The sequence below is a fragment of the Microtus pennsylvanicus genome, chromosome 6 (assembly GCF_037038515.1).
Source record: "Microtus pennsylvanicus isolate mMicPen1 chromosome 6, mMicPen1.hap1, whole genome shotgun sequence".
NCBI classification, from domain to species: Eukaryota; Metazoa; Chordata; class Mammalia; order Rodentia; family Cricetidae; genus Microtus; species Microtus pennsylvanicus.
In genome coordinates this window covers 79990595-80017184 of record NC_134584.1, presented here as the reverse complement: position 1 = coordinate 80017184, position 26590 = coordinate 79990595, and the positions used below count along the sequence as shown (strand labels likewise).

The 26590-nt window shown below is 45.6% G+C and overlaps 1 protein-coding gene across 1 annotated transcript; it reads left to right on the top strand.

The window, feature by feature from the left end:
• The first annotated feature begins 792 nt into the window (after window positions 1–792).
• Window positions 793–25535, top strand: C6H4orf51 (chromosome 6 C4orf51 homolog). The gene is made up of 6 exons (XM_075977884.1): window positions 793–1025; window positions 10262–10338; window positions 18294–18355; window positions 21402–21462; window positions 22422–22495; window positions 25280–25535. The coding sequence occupies exons 1-6, from the start codon at window positions 793–795 to the stop codon at window positions 25385–25387; spliced, it is 615 nt and encodes a 204-aa protein (XP_075833999.1). The 3' UTR covers window positions 25388–25535.
• Window positions 25536–26590: the final 1055 nt, after the last annotated feature.

Below are 26590 nucleotides of genomic sequence, written 5' to 3'. Positions count from 1 at the left end.
GGGAGTGGATAAAACAAGGGACAAACAAAACTTCCGTTTCATTTTGATTTGCCAAAGAGTTGGTGGATTTGGAGAAGCGTGGCAAGGCAAATATTAGCCAAGTAGAGAACAGTTATTCAGGATGGAACGCCGAGTCAATGAGCCGCAGAGGTCCACCATCACATAGCCATTTCCTTGATTCTTAGCCCTGGCGATTCTTTACAATACTCAGAACTTGGTTTTTAACAGTGACCCTCTGGGCTGACTCTATCAGAGCCTGAGGTTGTATCTGGGGTTCCTTGTCATCTTAACAGCCTGGAATGATGTCCCCTTCTCTGTGACACATCAGACCCACTGAGAACCTGTTGTTGTTGACATCAGAAACAGCTATGTTGTTGTCTGTACTCTGTGAGGCTAGATCCTCGGGGGACCATTCTCTCAGCTCCCGCGCCCATCTCCTAAACCACCATCCTGAAGGTTTACCACATTATTTATGACAGTATCAATAGGCAAATAATGTTGCCTACTGCTCTCTTGCCAAAATTATGAAGCGGTACTTTTCTTAGATTAATGGCTAGAAGTTTTATAATTTACAAATTAGTGAAAATCCGTGTGTTTGGAATGGAGGTAGTATTTGTGGAATCTTGTGACCTGTTGCCGGGTAACCTAAGACCTCTAAGATTCTGTCTGTGAGCTGTCAGGTTCCTGAAGCTGGGTCAGCCAGATCAATAGTGACCAGCTGCCGGAAGGAACTGGTGCTCCACTATGCTCAGGGCTTGAAAAGCTGAAAACCACAGCAACCCACCCACAACCATGTCCCACTACTTCTACTTGGCTCCAGAAGTTCTGGTTCCCTTTAGCCCTCTCACTTCTAAGGAGTTCGAGCTGATCAGACGCAAGGCCCGGGAACTGTGGCAGGATGAGACGCGGTGGTCCGCTTCTTCCGTGACAACCTACGCTGGCAGCTATCGCGGAAAGCAACCGGATGAAGCCGCTTGCCACCGACTGGCCCAAAGAGCAGGCCAGCAGCAGTTTGAATACAAACCGTAAGATTCCTTTGTAATGTGTGCCAGGATATATCACTACCAAGAGGCAGGTGCCATTAGAAAGGGGTATCGGAGAGCTGGGGAGACTTCAAAGACGCTAACCAGCCAGCTTCCCGAATACATGTCACTTACCAGTATGGCTTCAACCCAAAATGGTATATAACACCTTATTACTGGAGATATGAATAGGATGGTTTGACTAAGCAGGTATTTTTATTTTATGGACTTGTCCAATATTACATTTATTTATTGTCTGCTTATGTGTGTGGTCCCATGGGAAGGTCTGGGGACAGCCAACAGGATCAGTTCTCTCCTTCTATCTGGTGAGCTCCTGGAATCAAACTCTGGTCTTTGGACTTGTTATCCTCGGAATCTTCTTGCTCCCCCACGCCCCACTTTTAGACAGGGTCTCCTGTGTCCCAGACTGGTCTCAAACTTACTCTGTAGCACAGGGCAACTGTAAACAGGACCCCCCCCCACTTCTTTAGAACAGGAAACACAGGCATGAACACCACACCCAGCTTATGCCTGTGGTACTGGGCATCAAACCCAGGGTTTCCTTGGTGTTAAGCAAGCACCTACCAACCAAGCCACATCCTTGGGCCCAAAACATAGCTTCTAAGAATGTCTTTAGTTTCTTGTAGTTGTTCCCTTTGTGGAAAGAGAGCAAACCCACCAACACTGCACACCAGGGCTTAGGGTTGCCTGCAAGAGCTGAGGGTTTATTGGGACGCCAGGCTCTGTGGTAGACCCATACTAAAAAATGAACACCAGTTCAATTCCACAACTTCAGCTATAAACACTCAGCTCAGGAGAAGGAGGCTTCATCAGCAGGTCCTGAAGAAGAGGGCTTGGTATTGGGAGAGAACAAGTGTCCCCAGAGCGGGGAATTGAAAAACACACCACCATTCCAGGTAAAGGGTGTGCACTTGGGCAAAGCCGTCTGGAACCGCCCACATGCCAGAAGGCTACCAGTATGCAAGAGCGGAAAGTGTAAACCAGGACTCTGGGAAGGAAGCTCCAGGGCTAATTATGAAATCTGTCTCTTTGGGTGTTATTTAGTAAATATTCAAATTCTGTAAACTCTATGAAAATGCATTGGATTATTTGGCTCCAATTTCTGATGGAGGAATAACCCATGTATGGCTCTAATACAGTAGTTATGGGACTGAAGAGATGGGTCAGCTGTTAGAGGCCCTGGCTTGCTCCTGCAGAGAACCAGAGTTCCGTTCTCAGAGTGCATGCTGGGTAGCTCTGAAGCATCCAGCTTTAGAAGATATGACCTTTGAAGCCACCCACTGGCATGTGGCCATCTCTGTCTCTGTGTGTGAAAATAATTTTTTATTGATTTCATTGAGCTCTACATTTTTTCTCTGCTCCCCTCCCGGTCTCTCCCCTCCCCTTCAACCCTCTCCCATGGTCCCCATGCTCACAATTTACTCAGGAGATCTTGTCTTTTTCTACTTCCCATGTAGATTAGATCCATGTATGTCTCTCTTAGGGTCCTCATTGTTGTCTAGGTTCTCTGATATTGTGGTTTGTAGGCTGGTTTTCTTTGCTTTATGTTGAAAAACCACTTATGAGTGCGTAGTAATATGATAATTGTCTTTCTGGGTCTGGGTTACCTCACTCAATATGATGTTTTCTAGCTCCATCCATTTGCCCGCAAATTTCAAGATGCCATTGTCTTCCCTGCTGTGTAGTACTCCATTGTGTAAATGTACCACATTTCCCTTATCCATTTTTTGGTAGAGGAGCATTTAGGTTGTTTCCAGGTTTTGGCTATGACAAACAATGCTGCTATAAACATAGCTGAGCACATGTCCTTGTGGTCAAAATAAAATCTTAAACGAATGTACTAGTTACCTTGCCTTCCAGATCTTTCCGAATCATGAAAATCAAGTGAATCATCTCATTTTCCCCAACACTCTTTGTAATAGCTCTCAAGCTTTCTCCCTTCCAGTCAGCTTTGGAGGTTCCTTTGCTAAGTCTGATGCTGTTGTGGAGTCTCTTGGTAGGTTACTGAGGTTTGTTCCGAAAACACGGATCCACACAGACCCATCCAGCAAACTTGCTGTTTAACGTATTTAATGCAGACATGTGATACGTTGAAATGCACAGAACTTTGAATTATTTTCTCATCGTGTGATTCATCCCAGCCAGGGAGCCCAGGACATTGGAAACCACAAAAGGGCACGTGCTTGTGATGTTTGTCTGGGTGCTTGGGAAATCTCAGATACTTTAATATAGCCATTGCACAACTGCTGTCCTCTCAGAGGCTAAGAAGCAGCAGCAAAAGTGAGGGGTAGACTGAGCTTGATTGCACAGTACTGATTATACGCTATATTGTTTTTTGTTTAATCTTTTTCTTGACTAATTTAGTGCAGAAGAGAAATATCTTCTAAAGTTCCCAGCAAAAGCTGTTTGATGACAAATATTATGAAGCTGTAGGGAACACTGCTTATGGCTCTGTAAGGTCGTCTGTGTAACAGTTCTACAGGTGTGGATTGTAGGCGGAGTTTCTCTGTGTCTCGGCAGCTGCTCCCAAATAACCACTCGGAGACTACTTATTAAATATAAATACTCGGCCAATAACTCGGGCTTGTTACTAGCTAACTGTTGTGTTTTAAATAAGCCCATATTTCTTATCTACCCTCAGCCAGTGTGGTACCTTCTTCCAACACGGCACATTCATCTTGCTTCTCTCTGCATCTCTCACGACTCCCCAGACTCCTCCTTTTCCCTGCATTCTCTCTGCCCCAAAACTCCTACCTAGCCACTGGCCAATTAGCTTTTTATTAACAATGAGAACATCACACCTTTATAGAAAAACTATTCCTTATCAGTGGATGCCCAGCGTGGCCACAGGACTGGGCAATGGTGCAGCAAGGGTATTGGGATTTGAAAATAGGAATGTCCATTTAAAATGCATTAAGCCAGGAAAATCTTACACACACGGAGCACAGTACTTTTTGTTCCTATTATTTATCCTGTGTTTGCCGTGGCATCCTGAACCATTCCATTTGTTCTTAGCCTTAGTTGTCAACTTACCAGAGTTTACTGTCATCTGGCGGGAAAGTCAATACCTGGGTATTGAAGAAATACCTAGGTCGGATTGTCTGAGGAACTGTCTTGATTATTAATTGATGTGGGAAGGCTCAGCCCACTGTGAACATTACCATTGCTGGGCAGGTGGTCCTGGGCTGCACAGGAAAGCATGAGTCTGTGGGTGAGTCACACCGTGAGCCAGCAGGTGACACTCCTCCAAGGTTACCCTGTTTCGAGTTCTGGCCCAATTTCCCTGAATGTCACAGATGACATGGAAGGAAGTGTAAAAGGGAAAAGCCCCTTCCCCTGGAAGCTGGTTTCGGTCAGAATGTCTTGTCATAACAGGATGCCATTAGAATACCGCACGAATACCGCACGAGAAGGAGAAACTGGGGTGGGACTCAATCATTTGATTCTAAAGTGGCTTTAATTCATAAAACGCATAGTGTACTCCAAAACTCCACATGTGCTAGGTGGGTCGGGGATGCACGGTAAGGAACTTACACTAATATGAAGGCGAGGGTCAATCCTCGTTGTCCGCCAAGATTAAAATGAGGGAAACCTAGCATTTTGGAGCCGCTAAGACAGGCATAGAGCGCACTGTGATTCGCTGTTGTTTTCAGCTGTGGGGCTAAGGCCGGGCCTTGCCCCCACTTGACAGGTGCCCCATTGCTGAGCGACATCCCCAGCCCCTCGAGTGTATACTTAAAGCATTGAAATTGTACTCATTCATTTACCAAATATTTATTTAGGTCCTACTATGTTTGAGGTCTTAAATTAGATACATTGGTTCTCATGACTCCTCAAAGAGCTTATCACCAGGTGAGGGAAAAGCCACCAAGGAAATCTGAGCCATCAGGGTGCAGAAGGACTTGTTTAAGCAAAGTGGGTGGCAGTGTCTTACAAGATGGAACACAGTCTTATTATATCACCTCTGAACCACATTCTTAGGTATTTGCTTAGGAGCATGAAAGCTTACGTGTATACGCACACACAAATCCAACACAGAATCTTTATGATACTTTATGATACTTTTCTTTATGATGGACATAGACAGGAAGGAATCAATAGGTAAACAGACAAGCTATGCTACAACAATACAATGGAATATTATCCAATGGTTTAAAAAAAAGCTATGTGGTATCAGGCTGTGGAAAGCTATGGATGAGTCTTAGATCCATATTTCTAAGTAAAGATGTATGAAGTTACATATTGTATATTGCGAACATGCAACTCCCAAAAGCAAATGTCTACAGTCACAGATCACTGTTTCCAGAGGATGGGCAAGAGTTCAGATGAAGCACACTTCTGTCTTAGGGCTGTGAACCTGTCAAGTGTGCTGCCACACTGATGAACGAAAGACAGTAAATGTTTGTCAAAATGGATAGCACCTCAAAGCATAAAGAGTAAACTTTATGCAAATTAAGAAAACATTTAGGAGTCTGAGAAGGCTGAAAACAGAATAAAGAAATTAAAAAGCCTGAATGTATTATGGATATGAGAGATGAGCTCACTGGGCATGTGATTAAGGCTGACGTCAGTAACTTTGGAAGCTGGTGGGATTGTAAAGATTAAGGAGCTGTATAAGCATGGCTTTATGACTGCGAAGTTGTTTCCCACTGGGTTTGAGGAATAATTCTGAAATTATTATATGTATAACTAGAACTGAACACTTCAGTAAGTGGGCGAGAGGTTGTGGAAGCCAAGTTTTTATTGGAACAGAAAGTAAATGATAAGGAGTAGTGTCTAGAAATCACCCCTGCCATAATGATCAAATTTTTGCTTAGTGTAGTATACTTAGAGATAATGATATGTAGAAATAGTTACATGTATGTTTTTTTATAGGGTCTATAAACAGGTTGTTGTCTATTTCCTCGTTCTCTGCATGGCCCATGTCAGCGTAGACCTACGCAAATCAGCCTTGCAGCAATGTTTTGAAAGAGCAGGAATATCAAGTGCCCTGATTTGGGTTTCTGTTAAGTTTTCTCCAGAACAAAGGAATCGGACTTACTTAGAGAAATACTGATTTTCAGACTCAGCCAGGTGGCAGACACAATGAGGATGGATCACGTGGTACCAGAAAATGTTAAAATGCCAGGAAGCAGCAGTGGTGGAGACAAATGAATCTTGAAGATGGCTAAAGCTGAAAGATATTGGGGACAAATAAACAGATGTTAGTGCATTATATCCAAAGCACCACGCAAACATCCATGAGTCCATACTGGAATAAACCAATGGTTGAATCATAGTGAGAGCACCAATTTCCCATGAAGAAGAATAGCAGTTCTAGGCTACTACAGATAGCCCTTATGCAGTTCTAGGCTACTACAGATAGCCCTTATACAGTTCTAGGCTACTACAGATAGCCCTTTTACAGTTCTAGGCTACTACAGATAGCCCTTATACAGTTCTAGGCTACTACAGATAGATAGCCCTTATGCAGTTCTAGGCTACTACAGATAGATAGCCCTTATGCAGTTCTAGGCTACTACAGATAGATAGCCCTTATGCAGTTCTAGGCTACTACAGATAGCCCTTATGCAGTTCTAGGCTACTACAGATAGCCCTTATGCAGTTCTAGGCTACTACAGATAGCTCTTATGCAGTTCTAGGCTACTACAGATAGCCCTTATGCAGCAGTTGCTGCTATCATCACTTTTCTGCACCTGAACAGAAGCTGATATTTGAATTTAAAGCTTAACGCCACTTATGTTAACAGTTCCTAAAAAGGAGAGTTGTGAGTAAAAAAATCACAATATGTACAAGACCCACCTAAGGGAACCATAGTATACCTAAATAAATACAGATAGTCCCTATTCATGGTTAAGAGGACTAAATAGCATCAAAATGTCTTCCCATCTCAGTGTGTGTCGTGGCTTGTTTCCTCGTCCTCTGATAAAACACTCTGACAAAAGCGACATGGAAGAGATAAGGTTTCCTTGGCTCACAAGTCCATGGTACAGTTTATCACTAGGGGAAGTCAAGGCAGCAGGGAGTTGAAGCAGTTAGTCACATCCATAGTTGAGAGCAGAGAGAAAATAAAGGCATGCTTGCCTTCTAGTGCTCAGTTACAGGATCCCCACGCTTGGGGAGTGGCGATGCCTACAGCGGGCACAGCCAGTTTAATAAAGACAGTTCCCCAAGCCATGCCCATGGGCCAAGCTGATGTAGACAGCGCCTCATTAAAACTCCATTCCAGATGGTTCTAGATTATACCACATGGACAAAACCAACCATCACGATGTGTGAGTTCAATGCAACCCCAACTGAAGTCCCAGCAAGCAATTTCGTAAGCACCAAAAACCTGGGCCCAGTGTATAAATGGAGAGCTAAAACAGGAAGATCGACCAACACAGACTGTAGAGGAGTAGATTGGAGGACTAACAATACTTGTCTGTGAGCACAGTGCATGGTGCTGGTGAAAGAACAGACAGACAGACAGACAGACAGACAGACAGGTGCTTGGGACAGAACAGAGTCCAGAAAAGGTGTACATAAAGTATCGTTTGTTAATATTTGGCAAAGAAGCAAAAATATGATTTCAAAGCAAGTTAGAACAAATGGACATTTATGTGCCAGGCAGGGGAATCTAGACGCAGACAAAAATGAACTCAAAATGGATAATGTTCCAAGTGTAAAATGCCAAACTATGAAAGTTCCAGGAGATTAAAGCCTAGATGGCCTTGTGATTTAGAGGGCACAAAATCAAATAGTTCGTAAAATTGGACTTCATTAAAAATTTTAAATTATTCCTTTTATTTTTAATTTTTTAGATTATAATTACATCATTTCCTTCTTCCCTTTCTGCCCTCTGAACCCTTGTATACCTTCCTTGATCTCTTTCTTCATTAGTTGTTTCTCTCTCACTCTCTCTCAATACCGACATACAACCTGCTCAGTTGGTACATGTGTGTGTGTACATATAGATGCTTTCAGGGATGACTGTTGGGTGTTGGAAGCAAACTCATGGGCTCTTTCTTGGGGAAGACAATTTCTCCCACTCTCAGCATTCCTTGTTGGCCTGTAGTTCTTTACGTGGGTTGAGATAGCCTGGCTTCTTCCCATGCAGTGACCTCTATCCACCGGTCAGACTAACATGTATATTGTCTTTGTTCAGCTCCTGTTCAGGCATCGTGCTGGGGAGACGTTATGGGTGTGACCTCTGACATTGCTAAGAGACACAATCTCACAGCAAACTCCCTGTTTCTCTGGCTCTTAACGATCTTTCTGACCCCTCTTCTTGAGCCTTAGGCATAGGAGGTGTGTTGTAGATGCATCCAGTGAGACTGGACTCCACAACGCTACATTTTGACTGGTTGTAGTTTTCTGTAACACTCTCTGTCTTTTGCAAAGAGAAATTTCCTTGTTGTGGGGTGAAGACTACACTTACCTGTGGGTGTAAGGACAAATACTTAGACTGTTGTTGGGGACTGTGCTGGTTATAAATCAGTGTCTGTAGGTTCTCCTCCAAGATCCACGACTTGGCTAGCCCCGAGTAGTTGTCAGGGTTTCCAGTACCAGGCGTGGGTTCCCTCTTGTTCAGTGTGTTTTAAGTGCTAGTAGAGAGCTGTTGGTTACTACCTCAGTATGCATGCCACTACTGCACTCGTAAGGTACCACGCTAGACCATGCTAGTTCTTGTTCATTAAAAAATTAAAATTCTCTGAAAAACACAATGCCAAGAAAATGAGAAAACAAGTCACAAACAGGGAGAAAATACTTGAAAAAGACATATTCTGTCTGTGTTTATATGGATTCCAAAAACCTAACTCAGGTTGTTAGACTTACCAGCAACCACATTTACTGAGCCACTAGCCCCAGAAAAAATTCTTAAACAGTCACGAAGAGCACTGACTCCAAGGGAAAAGTTACATAGATGGCACACTTTAAAATTAAACAGGCACAGCACGCACCTCTTTCTTCTCCTCAAGCTGGACCTATCTAGTGTCTTTCCTGGCTCAGTTTGGTCCTTGCCATTATAGATCTGCAGAATAAAAACTACATCATATAATTCCAATGACAGAATTTAAGGCATGTATGTGTATGGATGTTTGTTGGTGCATATAACTGTGTGTTACCTGTGGGTCTAGTGGATACAGAGTCCAGAAGAGGGTACGGAATCACCTGGGACAGGATTTATGGATGGTTTTGAGCTACCATGTGGGTACTAGGAATCAAACCTGAGTTCCCTGGAAGAATGGTTAATGCTCTCAACTGCTAAGTCATCTTCAACCTCCCCTCCCCCATATAACCTTTTAAAAACTAAAACTAACCAGAACCACAAATATATAACACACACACAGAGGTCAGGACGCTGGTTCCCTGTCTGTCTTTGTCAGAACTGTCTACCCCAAATCTACTGAGAGTTAATCAGTGGGTGCTGTACCCATAATCTGCCCTTGAAGATTTAATAGCTTGTGATGATTCTGTTGCTCTCATGGGGTAGATTTTCAACCCCTGTCTGCGGGACCAGTGGGGCTCATCTGTGGTCTGAATACACGGACAGGGGAGCATTTCAGGACTTCTCGAGGTTGACTTCAGCTCTACTCCACCCCTTCCTCGCCTCACAGTTCCAGGTGCCTAGGATTTAGAGACCCTCTTTCCTTAATCAAATGACCTACAGTTAGTTACCATGAAATTGGGCAGGTTGGCAATCAATTCACCCATTCCTGGCAGAATGCCTCGACTCTTCCAATAAGCCATGGCTTGCTGGTAGGGATTGTCATATCTGAGTTCAGGGAAACTGAGATACAGATGTGTTTCAAAGGATACACAACATCTGTGAGTCCCCACATCACCCCACTGCCATTAAATTTTATTTGGAAACCAATGTAATTACTGTAATCTTTCTTATTCCATGCATAGCACTTATCTTATTTTGAAAGCAACTCCCTGGAGAAACACTCATAAATCCTGCTGAAGTAATTATGAACTTAATGTTTGAGCTTTGCATGCAGAGATGAAAATGTTACCCTTTTATGACAAATCAGAGCACAAACAAATCCCTAAAGACTGTGCAAGATTTCAGCTCGGGTTGATTTAATGGGAATATGGGGTGAGGGTGGGGTATGAGAAGAGATAAAAAGGAACAGAACCTTAAGAAACCAAATGAAAATTAAATCTGTAGGCTCTGCATGATTGCTGAGCCTACACGTGTGTAACTTGTTTCTCTCCTGGGCTTTCTTTAGGACACCATTGCCTAGCTGCTCTGCCTACGGCGCTCTACCTGGCCAGGCTGGTTCCCAAGAGCCTGCAGACTGCAAAGGTTAGTTCATGATCGGTTCTCCGAAGCACAGCCCTTCCAGGCCTTTCTCCCTGCTTAGCTGAAGTAGACTGGTGAATGCAAGCTGTGTGAACACCAGGATCCTTTGATAAGTGCTCATATTGTGATATGATTGCTGGGACAAGCCCAATCAACCATTTCTCGTAGCTGTATGTGTGTGAGATAGACAGACAGAGACACAGAGATAGAGAGACAGAGGCAGTGTGTGTATGTGCTGGGTATGTGTGCATGTGTTTGTGTGTATCTGTGAATTTGTGTATGGTGTACCCTTATGTGAGGTACGTGAGTGCATATGTGTATGCATGTTTTGGTGTGCGCATGTTGCACTTTGCATCTGTGGGGCAGACAGATGCAGGCTCTGAGGATTGTGAGCATGAGGAATCCTGAAGTACATGCGAGTCAGTTGAGATGACTCACAGATGACTCACCGAGCGGGCCTACTCCTGAAGTAGGAGGCAGGATCCAGGATTCTTGGCTGGTTTGGGTTCTTTCCTCTGCTTCTTGGCTCTGACCTCCCTCAGCACCCAGCACTTTGACCACCCTAGGATTCTAGTGGAGTCAGGAAGAAGTAAGACTCTTGGTGGTGTCTGGCATGGTGGGAGGAACTGGAGGCTCACTCACTGCCTTTCCTTCCCCATGAGGAAGTACCAGGCTGAGATCTCTCTTGACTCGGAGCTCAACTGCCTTGACTGCGACACAGGGCAAGTGAAACAGAGCTTTCCAGCCTTCCAGGGCATCTGCTGCGGAGTCTTTCCCTTCAGTGTTGTGGTGGATCCCTCAAAGGTCTTCACATCTGTGGTTGGAATCCATGCTTTCACGTCACGCTTTTGTAGAGCGTGATGGCAGAACCCTCACCCCCCCTTCCACCATCTTCTTGCATTTTTCTTTTTTACTCTTGGGTTCTTGATTGTGGCCCATATGGCTTCCACTTGCTCAAGAAGGTCAGATCCCTCTCACAAGGAAGTAAAAGGGACAGTTACTCTGGGGTATCTCCCCCTCCATCCCTCCGGCAGAGCCTGGCCTCATTGACAAAGTGCTAATACTCTGAGCTATGCTAGGCATGCCGGCCTCAGATGTGACACCAAGGCTGGGGTACTTGCTGCTCAGCACTGTTTGCTAGTCTCCCCACTGCTTCAGCCATCTGAAGTTAACACCAGGAAGGCACACCAATCCTTTCCCTGCAGCCTGAGAATGGTTTTCCTTCCTCGTGTACAATGTGAGGTCAGCGAGCTCAGACAGCTTGAAGGGTCAGCTCCATGCTACCAACAGCTGCACCCTGGAGAAGGGGACAACTGCCCAGCTTGTCACCAAGTCTGACTTTGAGAAGCAAACAGTGAGAGGGTCCAGCATCACGGCCGTCTCTCAGAGTCAAGTCTTGCAGCATTAATATGACTGATTAGGATAATCACAAGTGATAGTTGATAACATATTCTGGTACTCTGCCCATTTGGGGAACAGTTGAAAGTTGCAATGCATTAATGGGGCAAGCTGGGTGGTGGAGGGAGTTACTCGGCAGCCTGGTGGGTGGGTACAAAGGTTTCCAGTGTCGCCGTTGGGTAGTTCCGCTCTTCTGCTGTTCGGAGAAGAGACTGAGATGGAGTTTCAGTATTCCTTCATGGCTCGCGGATGGTGATGACAGAAAATGTAGCCATTCACCTGGGGGTTAGTCAGGCAAGACTTTGTCCCCTTTACTTTAGGAGAGCAAGGCAGTGGAAGCCCACAGCTTAGAGACAGGTGACGGTAAACATCGGCTCACAACGTTTACAGTTCTCAACATGTGGGTCACGACCCCTGAGGGGACGGGGGTTCAACAGTCCTTTCACAGGGGTCTCATATCAAATATTTTTATTATGATCCATAACAGTAGCAAAATTACAGTTATGAAGTAGCAACCAAAATGATTGTGAGGCTGGGGGTCGCCACCACATGAGGAACTGGGCTCAAGGGATGACGCTTTATGAGGGCGGAGAATTACTGGTGTATGGGAAGACAAGCCGGCAGTACCTCACACCTGAGGGGAGCAGCACCACACCTTTCCACTCACATGGCTGCTTGCGTCCTCTAGAACGCCATCTGAACATGGTAAGCTGAGGTCTGGAGGCTGCAGGTCCACAGCTGGGCGGGTGCAGGTCCTAGAGGAGATACCGTGAGCAGCGGTATTGACCAGTAGCCATGTGCAGCTGCTGTGTCTCATCTCCGCCATCTCTCTTTCAAGGCCTTCTGTAGACCAAGGTGACCTCAAACTGTGTAACTAAAATTCTCCTGTTCCTACCTCACAAGTCCTGAGGCATGCACAGTTATGCCAATGGGCCCATGCTAGGCAAGCCCTCTACCAAATGAGCCACATTGCCAGCCCAGATGAACTGTGTTTGTATGTATTTGGGTATGTGGGGGTGTGCACATGTGTATCTAGATAGCATGTATGTGTGCACATGTATACAGGTGAATGTACACGAGTGCATACACATGTGAAATCCAGAGGCTGATGTCACGTACCCTTCTCAGTCACTCTGTACCTTACTCTTTTGGGACAAGGTCTCCCACTGAACCTAGATCTCACCGATTCTGCAAGGTTGATTGGCTAGTCCCGCTATCTCCACCTTCTCAGCGACAGGATTACAGGCATACACTACTATGCCAAACTTATTTTTTAGATCTCATGTTTATTTCACATATATGAATTTTTGCATGTATGTATATCTGTGCAACATGTGTATGCAGTGCCTGCTGAGGCCATAAAGGGGCATTGGATCCCCTGGGACTGGAGTTACTGATGCTTGTGAGCTATCATACGGGTGCTGGGAATTGAACCCAGAGTCCTCTGCAAGAGCAGCCTGTGCTTTTAGCCACTGAGCCATCTCTCCAGCCCACTGTGCCCAACTTTTGTGTGGATTTGGGGGAGCTAAACTTTTATTTTTATCCTTGTGCTTCCTCAGCAGGCACTGCTGGCTCATCAGCTGATTCATCTCGCCAGTCCCCAAGATGGACTGCTCTGAAGTGTGACTCAGGGTCATCATAGGACAAAGGTCCCCAGGCTCCTTCATGACATCCTGTCAGGGTTCAGTCCTGTTTGTCTGTCCACAGTGACATGGCTCTTCTTTCACACTGACTTTCTTCCCAAGTGTTAGATTCAGTAGTGGCTTTTGGACTTGAGTCCCGAGACAGAGCATATGGCATCATAGGCTTAGCAGCTTCTAGATTCAATGAACAGCAGTAGCCAATAACCCTCAAGTTTCCTGAAACCCAGCAAACAAACGTTTCTGCTTAGTCTTTGCTATATGGACTTGTCTGTGTTGTGTCTTTCCAGACTGCTCTGCCCAGCTCTCTGTCTGCCCCCAGACAATTCTGTGACAGGACATATAGCCACAGTGGACTCGTCTCTCCCTCTTTTGTTGTTTTAGGAGGTACAATTTGCACAGGGAGGATCTTATATGTATGAACGCATCAAAACCCGGATGTTATGCTATAGATAAAATGTCCTTGGGACAGTTGCTATCACAGAACATAATCCCGAGTGATAGTTGGTCCTGATTGTCGATTCAATTGGATTGACAGGTGCCTAGGGGATTAGACAAGAACTCTTCTGGGTTGGCCTAGGACAAAGTAGTGAATGCTTTTAATCCTGGCACTCAGGAGGCAGAGGCAGGCAGGTCTCTGTACCAGGCTGTCCTGGACTGCCAGCCCCAAATCATGACGCAGAGACTTGCCCTTATCTTACGCTCTTGTACCTCAATTTCATCTGTTTCTCTTCATCTAAGTTTTGTCTTGGGACTTTTTACTGTTCTTTCATTCTGTATGTCCTACTCCATGTCTGTCTGTCTGGCCTAGGGCATCTCTTTCTCTCTCTTTCAACCTTGTTCTCTCTTCCCTTACACCCCCCCCCCCCCCCCCCCCCCCCGCAAGCCTAGATTTCTCCTCCTACTTACTCTCTCTGCTCAGCAGCCCCACCTACCCACCTACTGCCTAGCTATTGGCCCGTTAGATTTTTATTAGGCCAACAGGTGCCTTAGGCAGGCAAGATAACACATCCTTACATCATTAAACAAATATAGCATAAACAGATAAAACACTTTCACATAGTTAAAGTAATAGTCCACAACATAAACAAACGTAACACATCTTTTCACAGTTAAATTAATACTCCACAACACATCTCAAAGTTTAAGGCCAGCCTGGCCAACAGATTGAGTTTCAGGGCAGCCAGGGCTACACAGAGAAACTTTGTATCACCAAACCAAACCAAACCAAAACAAAACAGAGCCTTCACAAACTCCCCACTTCCCACTTGCTGACTGTTTCCTGTGCATCCGTGGAAAACGTGACCAGTCAATTTCCTGCCTACATGCCATACTTCCCTGGCCAGTAAGGACTCTCCCTCTGGAACCAAGCCAAAATAAACTTTCTTCCTTAAGTTGCTTTTGGATGTAGTATTTTTATTACAGTAATAGAAAAGTAACTAATGTACCAGACAAACCCTGACTATGAAGCATCGTATTTATATAGTTTGAATAAGTGATGATCAGTATGATATGGAGGGAGGGGGACGGAGTTGGTAGATTGCTGATTCTCTGAGCGCAGCTGGGGCCCCGGGCGCAGGAAAGACTTTTCTTTCATTTCTTACTAAGGTGGATGGCTTATGGCTTCCAAACTCTGTTACTGTTATTTGTATTAAGCCTTGGGAATCTGTTCCCATGGGCTGTTACTGGACCACCTTCAAAGCTCTCTCTCCTAAGGTTGGGGCACCAACCTGAGATTGTAGCAGATGAGTTAGGGCTTCCCTGAAGAAAGGGGCTTTGGGCACAAGAGTCCCTGTGACACAGAGATACCCCTTGCCTCTCTCTAAGGGCCCCTTGTGCTCTTACATCTAGACATGGGCCAAGAGGAAGGTTTCACAACGCTCAGCTCTAAAGAGAGAACACAGCTGATGAAATCTGCCCACCAATCCTACATGAGACCTAGCTCCTCTTCTTCACGATTATCCCATCTGTCAACCTTCACTGTGCTGTTTCTGTCCACCGGTTACACGTCGCTCATTGGATGTCTCCTGGAGGGGGCCCTGTTGCTCCTCCAACCATCTCCCCTGCACTGTTGTTGGGCGGGGTCAGAGCTCACCGTCGCACTTCTGATAGAGGCATTTGCAGTCTTGGGAGGGGAGAAGGGGGTCCCACAAAGCCTGGCAGGGGAGCCTGCATGGCTTCTCCTGGGGCCCTCCTGCTTCACCTGCCATCACTAACAAGCAAGCTGTTCTATGAGATCTGGAAACCGGCAGCGAGCACGCAGGGTCCTCCCTTAACACTGTGCTCACCCTGAGGTCTATCGCACCATGACCTTGACAGCCACCACTGCCCCAGAGTGTGCAGGAAAGAAAGCAGAGTGGCTTGAACTCACCTCAGGGCTTCCACGTAGACTAGGGGTATGAGCTGGTGGGAGCTGGCATATCAGGAAGGAGTGTGTCTAACACTAGGAATTCGTCACTTTTCTGGCTAATTTGTATATTTTGTTGTGAGAAAAGCCTATATTTCTTTTAAACTACAGAGAAAGAGGGGGGGAAAACGATAATATTGGCCACCAATAAATCTGGGCAGGGATATGCTCTTGGCCTGGAATTGAGATCCCACCATGCTGATGACGACAGCCATGGTAGACTCATGCCAGCAGGGCCCAAGCAATCCCAGGATGGGCCCTCCTGACTCAGAAACAACAGCCTCCCTTCCAGGTGGTGGGAATTCTGTTTAGCTGTTTCAGTTTCCCTGGTCTAAATTAGGAAACTGACGAATAAATAGTTAAATGTGTTTGCCGGAAAATATTCAAGTGTAAGGGCTACAGTTTCCAAATTCCCCGCAGAGCCTGGACACAGGGAACCTTGGCAGCCAAGCCTGTTGTTAGGAAGGTCACAAGATGCCATCTGTGACTGTGTGCACCTCCCGGCTGGAGGATGACACAGGCTGGGGTTGCTGCAGTTCCTTTTGCCCATGAGTGTAAGGTTGGCACTCCCCTGTGGGCACAGCAGTGACTTGGGTAGGCTATGTGAGTAGACCAGGGGTCTGCCCCCAACAGGACTGAGCTACATGACTGAAGACAGGAAACGATGAAGCATTGTTCTTGGTTCTGTCTTTCATTACAGCTCAAACATATTTTGGGAATGTTCATGCGTGGCTTTCCTAAATTTTCCTGATGTTAGCCACCTTTAAAATATGGCAATAGCTCTCTTGTAATTGTTAAGGCAGATAAATGAATATTTTACTCACAACTTAGAAGTTAAAGAATATGATAACCAATTCTAGAATTTGCTCTTGGACATTTTGCTTTATCAGAATTTCTGATTTATTTTTCATAACATTTTATTTATGGGGAGGAGCATTGCCAGGGTGCAGTGTTGTGGTCAGAGGAACACTTGCAGGAGTTCATTTTCTCCTGCTCTGTGGGTCTTGGAATCCAGCTCTTGCTTCAGGCTTATCAGAAAGCACCGTGGCCAATTGAACCATCTCACCTCCTGCTGAATGGCTGCTATTCGCTTATACATGCATGTGACTCTTTGCTGGACTCTTCGGGGTAAATTAAAGTATTTTTATATGTATGTTTGCATGAGTCTTCCAGAGGTCAGAATGCTTCCATGTCTAATGATCCTGTTATCATACCCAAAACTTCACCAAGCACAGGATAATGTGTATCTCACACACAGACTGCTGAATGCTCAACTCTTAGAAACCTGCCGTCTGCCCCAATGGCTGACAGCTGTCTAAGACAGTGAAGCCTGGTGCTTTTGAGACACTTTGAAAAACCCCGTGAAAGCCCTGGTCTTCAGAAAAAAAATCTCCAGGCAGACTTTAATGCCCTGATAGCAGCCATCTTAAATCCTTAGAGGTTTTCGTGGCCCTCAGGTTAAGTGTTGGTCCATTGTTGATGCTCCCCTTCTCTGGGTGCACACATACACGGTGCACAGAACTCCAGGATGACAGGCACTGCTTTGTCACCATCTCCCACCATCACTTTGTGCTCCTGAGCCTTCATTTGAAGGAACTTAAAAGTTCCTTAAGTTTCCTTGAAACAGGTAAGAGCTGGATGCCAGCCTACTGAGTGAAAACGGAACCACCAGCATCTCGGGCTGTTCTGCCATGACAGACACCTGCGTTGCTGAGCTTGATGATTAGGATAGATGCCGCCAAGACCCCTTCCAAACTGGAGCGTCTCCCACACAGCCACAGCAGGCGCTTTCCAGCCTTCACTCGCCTTCTCGACAATCTACTGTTAAAACTAAGTGTGTTTGGTGTTTAGTGATAGCCAGTTTCTGAAGGTAAAATTTGTTGGCATTTCCTGAGATAGTCTCATCAACGAAAACTTCCCATTTGGTTGTGGCTCTAATCTAGGAAGCAGGGAGGTGGACGGAGGATAATAAATTAGGGTAATGGTAAACATCCTTAATTAAAAAGTGGAGGTCAAGTTTCCCTATTTTGTCAAGTGTGAACGTGCAAGGAAAACTGGCTAGCATATTCCCAAAGATGAGCGCTCACTGTTCTCCACCGTCTGCGGAAACAAGACATGGATTACGGCGATGGTTGTGAAACTCAGTAAATTCGCTTAAAATCCGCTCAGATGTATTGGGAAAAGTGGGCCAGAGTAGAGTGTGGAAGCTGTTAGATACCCCGGAACGTTCCAGAAAGTCAGGGAGAGTGCAGTTTGAGATTTCTCCGCAGCCACAGTTCCCTGGGATTCTAAGAGCACAGTGATCACAGCATTCCAGACATGAACAGGCATGTCCCTCCCCAAAGCTCCTGAAGGTTTTACTGCGAATTTAATTGCCAGTCACCGTTTCCCTCGTAACTACTCTGTGTGTTGAGGGCTAACAGGAAACAAAGGTAGCTTGTGCAGTGTGGGAGTAGTTGTCTAACCTGAGGGCTAAGAAGTTTCATCTTGACTCCTTCTGCATCTGCACACAGGAGGACTCCCTGGTGTACCGAGACCCTTTCAGAATACCGCCCTCCACGTCAAGCACAAAGTGGTACGTTGTGACTCTTCCTAAAGATCTCTTAATAGTGCATGTAAGGGATTGAACCCTGCGTATTAGTCATAAAAAAACCAAACTCAATTGGTCAGAGACCGTAATGGTGGTGAAGCTTGGCAGCAGGAGGCAGGCATGGTGGCAGAAGCCAGTAGTGGAGAACTCACATCTTTGAATTGAAAGTACAAAGCACTTAATCTAAGATTTCTCCTCCTATTTATTCTCTCTGCCTGCCAGCCCTGTCTATCCTTTCTCCTGCCTTGCTATTGGCCGTTCTGCTCTTTATTAGACCAAATCAAGTGTTTTGAACAGTCAAAATAACACAGTTTTGCAAAGTTAAACAAATATATATGTGTGATAAGGTAAAAAGAGGAAAACATTAATTGTGGGGTCTAGGTGGGAGTCTTGTGTTCATTATACAAGCATTTAACTGTTCTACGTGTTTGAATTTTTTATGGTAATATGTTAGAAAAATGTGTAGTAGAAAATTGTTAACAAAAGCAAAGCATGTTCAAAAAAAAACCAAACTCAAGTGAGATGAGTTTTAAAAATGAATATTCATTTATCAAACAGTTATTTCTACATATTATTTTGTAGCTTCCTACTAGGTGATAAATGCGTAACCAAGGTTACCAATGTAAACAACCTGACAGGCTGAGGGGGTTACCACATTCCCTGCGTTGTCTCTTTTCTGCATGTGGCAATAACCACACATAAGCTTGTAAGTCTCTGACTGTAAACTCTCAAACAACGACGAGACTAGAAAAAGAAACAACAGTGAAAAACAAGATTTGGGTGCAGGTCAGTAGCAAAGCAATCCCTTGGCACCCCAGGAGGCCCTGGCTTCAAGTCATGGCATTTCAGAAGAATGAAAACACGAGAAGTTCTTTCTCTTCCTCTGGGATAATAATAATTTACATTTTAGTTACACTTCTCACAAAAATCAATACGAGTGTATATACATCATATGCTTGTACACGAGTGTCTAGTAAGTTGACCAAATCATACTGGTTCTTGTCCTGTGTAATCTACTTTTATATATCAATATTGTTATGAACACCTTTCCTTGCTAATAAGCATAGCCATTTGCTATCATAGTTAATGGACTCATACATCCCTCTGATAGGATACATCACAATTTAAAAATATCCCGTGTCTGCAAGCATTTAGCATTATTTTTCCTTTTTCCTTGTTTCTATTTGCCAGACATTTAGGGTTATTGTAGTTATAATTATTATAAACAGTGTCAGGAAAATGAAAAGTTGTCATAAACACATTAATGCAATGATAAATTCATCTTAGTCCTTTCCCAGGAGTGAAATTCTTGGGCTGGAAAGTAAACTTGTTTTATTCATAGATAAGTTGCCTCCCGGTGTTAGCCACAGTGCTTTCCTGTATTCTCACACCCGCTTTAATCTGAGCCTAGGGGACTGTGATTCCAGCAGGTGAGAGAGCCAGGGGCAGGAGGGTCACAAGTTCAAGGTCAACCTGGGCTGCACAGTGAGAGTGGGGTTTTTATTCCTCAAAAGGCTGATGAAGATAATTATAACCCAATGCTTCCCAATTCGATAGTTGCATTTTCTTTAGCTTTTTTTTTTTTTTTTTTTTTTTTTTTTTTAGTTTTTTTCGAGACAGGGTTTCTCTGTAGCTTTGGAACCTATCCTGGAACTAGCTCTTGTAGACCAGGCTGGTCTCGAACTCAGAGATCCGCCTGCCTCTGCCTCCTGAGTGCTGGGATTAAAGGCGTGCGCCACCACTGCCCAGCTTAGCTTTCTGGGATAGATTAAGTATCTTCCCTCGTGTTTCCTAATTTCATGAGTGTTTCTGTTAACAGTAGTTGGTTCTCATTACTTCTAAAGCTCAACTGCACACTACATTAAGGACAGAACCATTGCTCCCAGCAGATGGAAAGTCTGGCTTCTGCCAACCTTTATGCCAGTTTATCGACATAACTCTGTTTTAATGTATTTTTAAAAATAAACTTTATTATAAAACCCTTGAAAACAAAAAATTCAACACACTAACTTTTATATGTATGTTTTCTGTTCAAAGACTTTTCAATGTATGCCAATGTATTAGCATGGAACTTGAGCCAATGGTGCTAATGTGAAGCTTTCTTAGAGAAGTTCTTTCCCCGAGAGGCAGGCGCACCGCAGCCTCTTTGCACATGGACCCCACACCCGCACTTCAGTGTGATGGTCGGGATCATTTTAAACAGCAAAGTCCCCAGCGGAGAAACACAGAACAGCAGAAACGGAGTTCTAAAGTGACCGCGAGAGGACACTGAATTACCTAGTAGGACGCAGCCAAGGCTGCCTGGCTGCGCTTGACCTCGGCACGGACGTATATGACGGGATTCCAGTCTTTCCCACTCTGGGCATGCTTCTCAGTGACCCCAAAAGGGCCGCATTAACCTCAGGATTACACATAGATTTTAGCAAATAGGTGAATTCACAAACATGGAATTTATGAATACTGAAGTACGTATTCCCTTCGCCCATGCTTCTGTTGAGATAGCTGGGTTTTCTCTTATTGATTTTTATAAACTGTTTGCGTGTTAGGACTGGACAATTTTGCCCAGCCTCACTTATAAGTGCTTCATCCAGTTTTGTCTTTTCATCTTACTGGTTATAATGGATTTTTGACATTGGGAATCTCTCTCTATTGTTCACCACTTTATTATTACTCACCAAACTTGGAGCTCACTAATTGGCTAGACTGGCTGGCTAGTGCCCTATGGTGGCCTGTCTGCTCACCTCCCAACCCTCCCTCTGCCCCACTGCCAATGCTATAGTTAGCCAGAACCTCTCTGGTTTTTGCTTTTTACAGTTTTACTGTGGGTGTCGTGGGGCTGAGCTCAGAGCTCTTCACCCACAGAACCATCTTCTCAGCCAGTCTGGGCTCTGTTGTTTGTTGTGTGGGGTTTGGAGACATAGTCTTACCATGTAGCCTAGGCTGGCATCAATCTCTGCCTTCCCAGTGTTGGGATCTCAGGACCTCCATGTCTGCCTTGGTTGGTATTAATTCCCAACTCTCTGTTCTCCAGGCACACCAGATTTGGGGTTCTGAAGCTCCTTGTGTAAGTCTCCCAGTTTACAAAACTTTATGTAAGTGTTCCTCCCCCAACCCCCGTGCCCCACCCTGTACCCAGTAAGCTACCATTCCTATCCACTGTAGTCTATGTTTTGACTGTGACCTTGGTTGTTTTCACGACTTCCAGGATCAGAGACTGTTTAATAAAGCTCTCTGCACTTCTGCCTCCGCCCCACTGACCTACCTGGCCACTTCGTTTTATGAGACCTAGCAGCGAAGAAAGTAGGATTAGCTACGACAGGGGAGGGGACACATCCAGCAGACACTTCACTTTCAGCCGCTCTGAGAACAAGCATTGTGGGGAGCTGCTGCTGAGGCTGGGGAGGTGTGAGTGAGGGTCTGGGACTTTTGATTTAGAAAGTGCTTCAGAATGTCAGCGAATCTCAAGCAGAGCCTTGGAACATAGCATGTAATCCTAGCTTTTCAGGAGGCTGAGGCGGGAGGATTGTTAATTTGAGGAGTTCCTGGGGAGCTTAGTGAGATGGTGTCTCAAACTGAAAAGTATAGAGAGCCCGAGTGGAGGGCTCACCTTTAGCCTCAGCACTCAGGAGGCAGAAGCAGGCCCCGCTCCGTGAGCTCAAGGCTAGCCAGGTCTGTGTAATGAGGTCCAGGCCAGTCACAGCAGTAAGAACCTGTCTGGGGGGTGGGCGGGGAAAAGAGACGTAGTACAATGGCTAATGACTATAACCCTAGCACTCAGGAGGCTGAGGCAGGAGGATGAAGACAGGAGCACAGGACTAACTAAGGCGACATGAAACCCTGCCTCAAAAGAATAAAAGAAACAATGCCACTGCCCAAACTAGAAAGAAGGCAGCAGAAAGACGGCTAAGTAACTCAGTGATTTGCTTCGTGTGGGCAAGACTGTGTTCAGCCCTCAGCAGGGGAAACAAGAGGCCAGTCAGCTTCCCTCCTTATTCCCAGTAGACTTTGCTCGACCTAAAGCACTTAGGTAATGTATGTGTCTTTACTCTAGGTATGAAGCCACAAAAGCCAGGCTTTGAGCTCCTCATGAATTACAGGACTAGAGGGAAAAACCTCCTGAAACAAGTAAGAATTGTACCTTGTCATTCTGTTCTGGGCCCTGGGCCCTGGGTGTGTCTGCAGAGTGCGGAATGAAGGTGTGGGCGTGCTTAGCATTGGTGAGAAAACAGCCTTCCTTTATGTTCCGCTGAAAGGTGGGCTGTTCCACGAGAGGCCTCCACACGTGTCCTGTACAGACCTGTCGCTTGTTCAGGAAACAGGCTTCAGAGAGGATCTGGGGATGCAATTCCCATCGCAGGCTCTGAGAACTGGAGGACTCTGCCGCTTGTGACAGATGCATCGAGTTTGCAGGGGATCTGCCTTGCCGGGGACCCGCCGTGGGTGCTGAGGGTCCCAGTCTCGCCATTCTCACCTGCCTGCCCTGTGCCACAGGGTCTGTTGTCCTTGCTCTCCTTGACGTGGCCTCCCTTGACCAGCACTCTGACTGGACTGATCAGACCTTCTCAAATCCCAGTGCTCTGAAACCAGATGTTAAAATGAGGTCCTTTTATGCCTTAGGATTCTGGCAAAAGAAGCTGGTGGGGGTGACGACAGCTTAGCTATTAAGTGCTTGCCTTGGAAGTACAGCAACCTTAGTTTAACCCCTAGAACTCACGTCGAAGCTGGGTGTGGTGCTGTGGGCTTGAGGAAGCAGAGGCAGTTGGATGGAGCCCCAAGGCTCATTGGCCAGCCAGTCAAGTCTACTGGGCAAACAGCAGCCCAATGAGAGACCTTAACTCAAGAAACAAGGTAGATGGCGTCTGAGAATCAAGCACTGAAGTTGTTTTCTGGTGTCTGCAAGCACACACATGCATATTCACACACATTACACACACAGAGGCACACAAACACACACACAAATAACATACACACAAACATGCACACACAGAGACATACATGCAAATTCCACATACATATGTACACACACACATATAAACATGCATATGCACACACAGAAACATACATGTCACATACACACAGGCATGCGTACACAGAAACATACACACATACACACAGGCACATACACACATAAACACATGGACACACACAAACACAGACATACACATGTATGAACACACACACATGCTCACACTTATATACACAATTCTCTGGCAGGGATTCCTGAAGAATAGGTTAAAAAGCAAAGAAAAAGTTTTTTTTTTCTATGTGCCCTCTAACTTCATTTATTATAAAAGAAAACAATAATATTAGCTATCCCACAATTTTTATTGTAACCTTTCTTTAAGTTGAATTTAAACAACTCAGCTTCATGCTAAGTAGTTATATTTCTGATGTCATGAGTTTGGTATGCTAGCTATGTGTGTTAGGGAGAAAGAATAACTTGATCACTAAAATGTTTAAAATGTTATTCAAGTTGTACCAGAATACCAATTATACACACATGTCAATTTGAGAAGGCTGGTCTGGAGCACCAAGGGAAGCTGGCAAATTTAGCTAACAGGACAAATTTAGCTCACCTTGGGTCCCACAGCTAAGCCCGTTCTCTTGGTGGCCTTCAAGAATGAAGCTTTTGCTGGAGATCTAGGGAATGCGTAAGCACTGGTAGGCAACGCCGTTAGGGAAATATGTGGGACTGCCAGGTCCATTGAAAGTTCCTTGTGCATTCAGTCAAGGGTCTGCTTCTCTGGCCGACTGGGGCTCACTTCTAGGAAGGGAAGATGATTTCTTGAAAGCGTATTACTCTCAGCTTCCTCCTGGGAGCTGTCTGAGGGGATGATTAACTACTATTAAATAATTCCCTCTTGCTGCACAGAGTTGCTCTGAGGCCAGGCAATTCCAGCGCCGGTCAGTGTCCCAGCTGTGCTGAAGGACACTTCTCCTCTGACAGATATTTCCCTGGCCACTCCCCAAATACATCTTCATATGTTTTTTGTGATGTACTAACAGTCCAAAAGCATTCTCTCTCTCTCTCTCTCTCTCTCTCTCTCTCTCTCTCTCTCTCTCTCTCTCTGGCCCTCCCTGTCTCTGTCCATCCCTCCCTCTTTCTTTCTCTCCCTGTCACATGCATCAAATACAGGGGACTTATCTGAGAGATGTTGACTCTAGAATCCTGACTACTCATAAAATGACTTTTATGAGTAAAGTAATACATTTCAATTTTAATTATGTTCTTTGTGTGTGTGAATGGTTGGTGTGGACTATGTGTACCTGATGCCCTCAGAGATCTCCAGGTCAGATGGATGTGAGCCATCAGGTGGGTGCTGGGACTAGAACCAGGGTCCTCTGGAAGACCAGTCAGGCTCTTAACCACTGAGCCATCCCTCTGGCACCCATAAAATGGTTTTCAACAGGTACTGATGTTTTGAGGGAAGAAGTGCCAGCCCAGCTGCCAGGCCACCAACACTCACTTTTAACCATTCCTTGATGGCTAGTGCCTTTGGTAACCGTCCTCGAATGATTCATATTCTTGGGACTTGACTTGAAGAAGTTATTATGTAAGACTGAAACGCAGAGAGTTCACACCCAAGGTTGTCTGACTAAAGGAAGTGGGGAAAGGTGGGGTGGGGTGGGGTGGGGAGACAGATCTAATCAGGTCCTTAGTGATCTTAAGAGTTCTCACCTTTCTAAACTCTTGTTTATTGATCTGTCCTTTGTGTCTGAGGCACACTATGCCAAACAGAAAGGGTTTTTGTTGTTGTTGTTGTTTTTTAGAAAATGCAGAAGTGATGCCCGCCTGTGCTCGTGTATGATGTCTGGTTTGAAAGAGGCAATTTATTTCCCAATTTTGTGGGAACTGTGACCTTTGCGGATAAGCAAGTGTTGACAATCGGACCATTTTTTCCCCTCCAGCTTCAGCGGCAACAATGGAATTACGAAAGCAAGATTGGCTCCTCTGAGGAATCAGAGATGGATCGATATTCCTCCGATTACAGTGCAGGCTCATTGATACACAACTGACTTGAAGAACGAAGCCGGGGGTCCTACTTTCTGCCTTAACCATTTAAGACAGGAGGTTCGAGGAGGTCTTGGTTTGGTTGGGTGTGCACCTAGGGAAGACCTTCTAGAAACGTCTCTGGGTTTCATCCCTCGTTCTTTTTCGTGTGTGTGTGGGGGGGGGCGCGTGCGCTGATAGGAAGGGGGTGTCATAATCGTAATTAAATGTTCCTTTAAAATAAATGCCAGACTCACATTCTGCTGCAAGAACCTCGCAAATGATGGTGTGACCGCCACCACGGTGGGCCCCAGAGCCACCCCGTCTGTCCTCTACATCTGAGAAAAGACTTCTCTGTTTCCAGAGCCATCAGTCAGAAGAGAAGGCCAGGTTTCCCTCCAGACAAGGAAATCTGACTCAGACGCCCGCTCCGCCTTCGGCTCCGCCCGCAGGCCTGTGCGCCTCCCTCTCCCCTGCGAAGTCCCAGCTAGGACATGAGGTCACCGCCGCAGCACAAGGCGCCCAAGGAGCAAGGCCCCGAAACAAACCTCCCACTGGCAGCCGGCGCTTCTGCGCTCCAGATCCAGCCTGTCCCCCAACTCAGGGCGCCTGTTGCACAGAAAACCCAAAGTCGCACCCTAACCCTTAGCCGCGCCCCACACGACCCAGCCATCATCATCATTATTATTTTTCCTTTAGCCCCAGGTTGGGTTAAATACATTCGCTGGGAGCCATCTGGTCTGCTTCCCGGGAACCCTTCATGTGGTTTCCATTAAGCTCGCCAGAACCCTGCATTGAAAATGCTGCCGGGCGGCTCAGGAGCGCCCCGCCCCAACCCCCAGTCTGCCCTGCACGTGCAGAGCGAGGGGCCCTCTGGGTAGGTGCCCAGGCTGGCACCCGAGGACCATGCTCTAGTGACTGCACGTCGCCACCCCTAGAAATACGCTTATCCATGGCAAGGCTTTTTTCACTGACCCAGTGTTCCGTTTTTGCTGCATGCAAGCCAGAGTTTGTTAGAATTCTGTTTCAATTCTAAAAATCAATGTCAACAGCTTTAAAGACGAGTTTACAGAAATAACCTGGGCACAGAAACTCAGTGTGACCAGCCACATTGGTAGGGCTGAGTCTGCCTTCTACGCCTGTCCCTCACTGCCCCTACCCCCATAGGAAAAACAGAACAGAAAAAAAAAGATGTTAGCTTATGGGAAAATACTGCCTCACACAACGAG

Excerpts from the sequence above, each read along its gene's own strand:
- C6H4orf51 (XM_075977884.1), top strand. The coding sequence starts at position 793 with ATGTCCCACTACTTCTACTTGGCTCCAGAAGTTCTGGTTCCCTTTAGC. Across the intron at positions 10,339-18,293 it reads AGAGCCTGCAGACTGCAAAG|GAGGACTCCCTGGTGTACCG; the intron begins GTTAGTTCATGA and ends ATCTGCACACAG. Across the intron at positions 21,463-22,421 it reads CCCAGTTTACAAAACTTTAT|GTATGAAGCCACAAAAGCCA; the intron begins GTAAGTGTTCCT and ends TCTTTACTCTAG.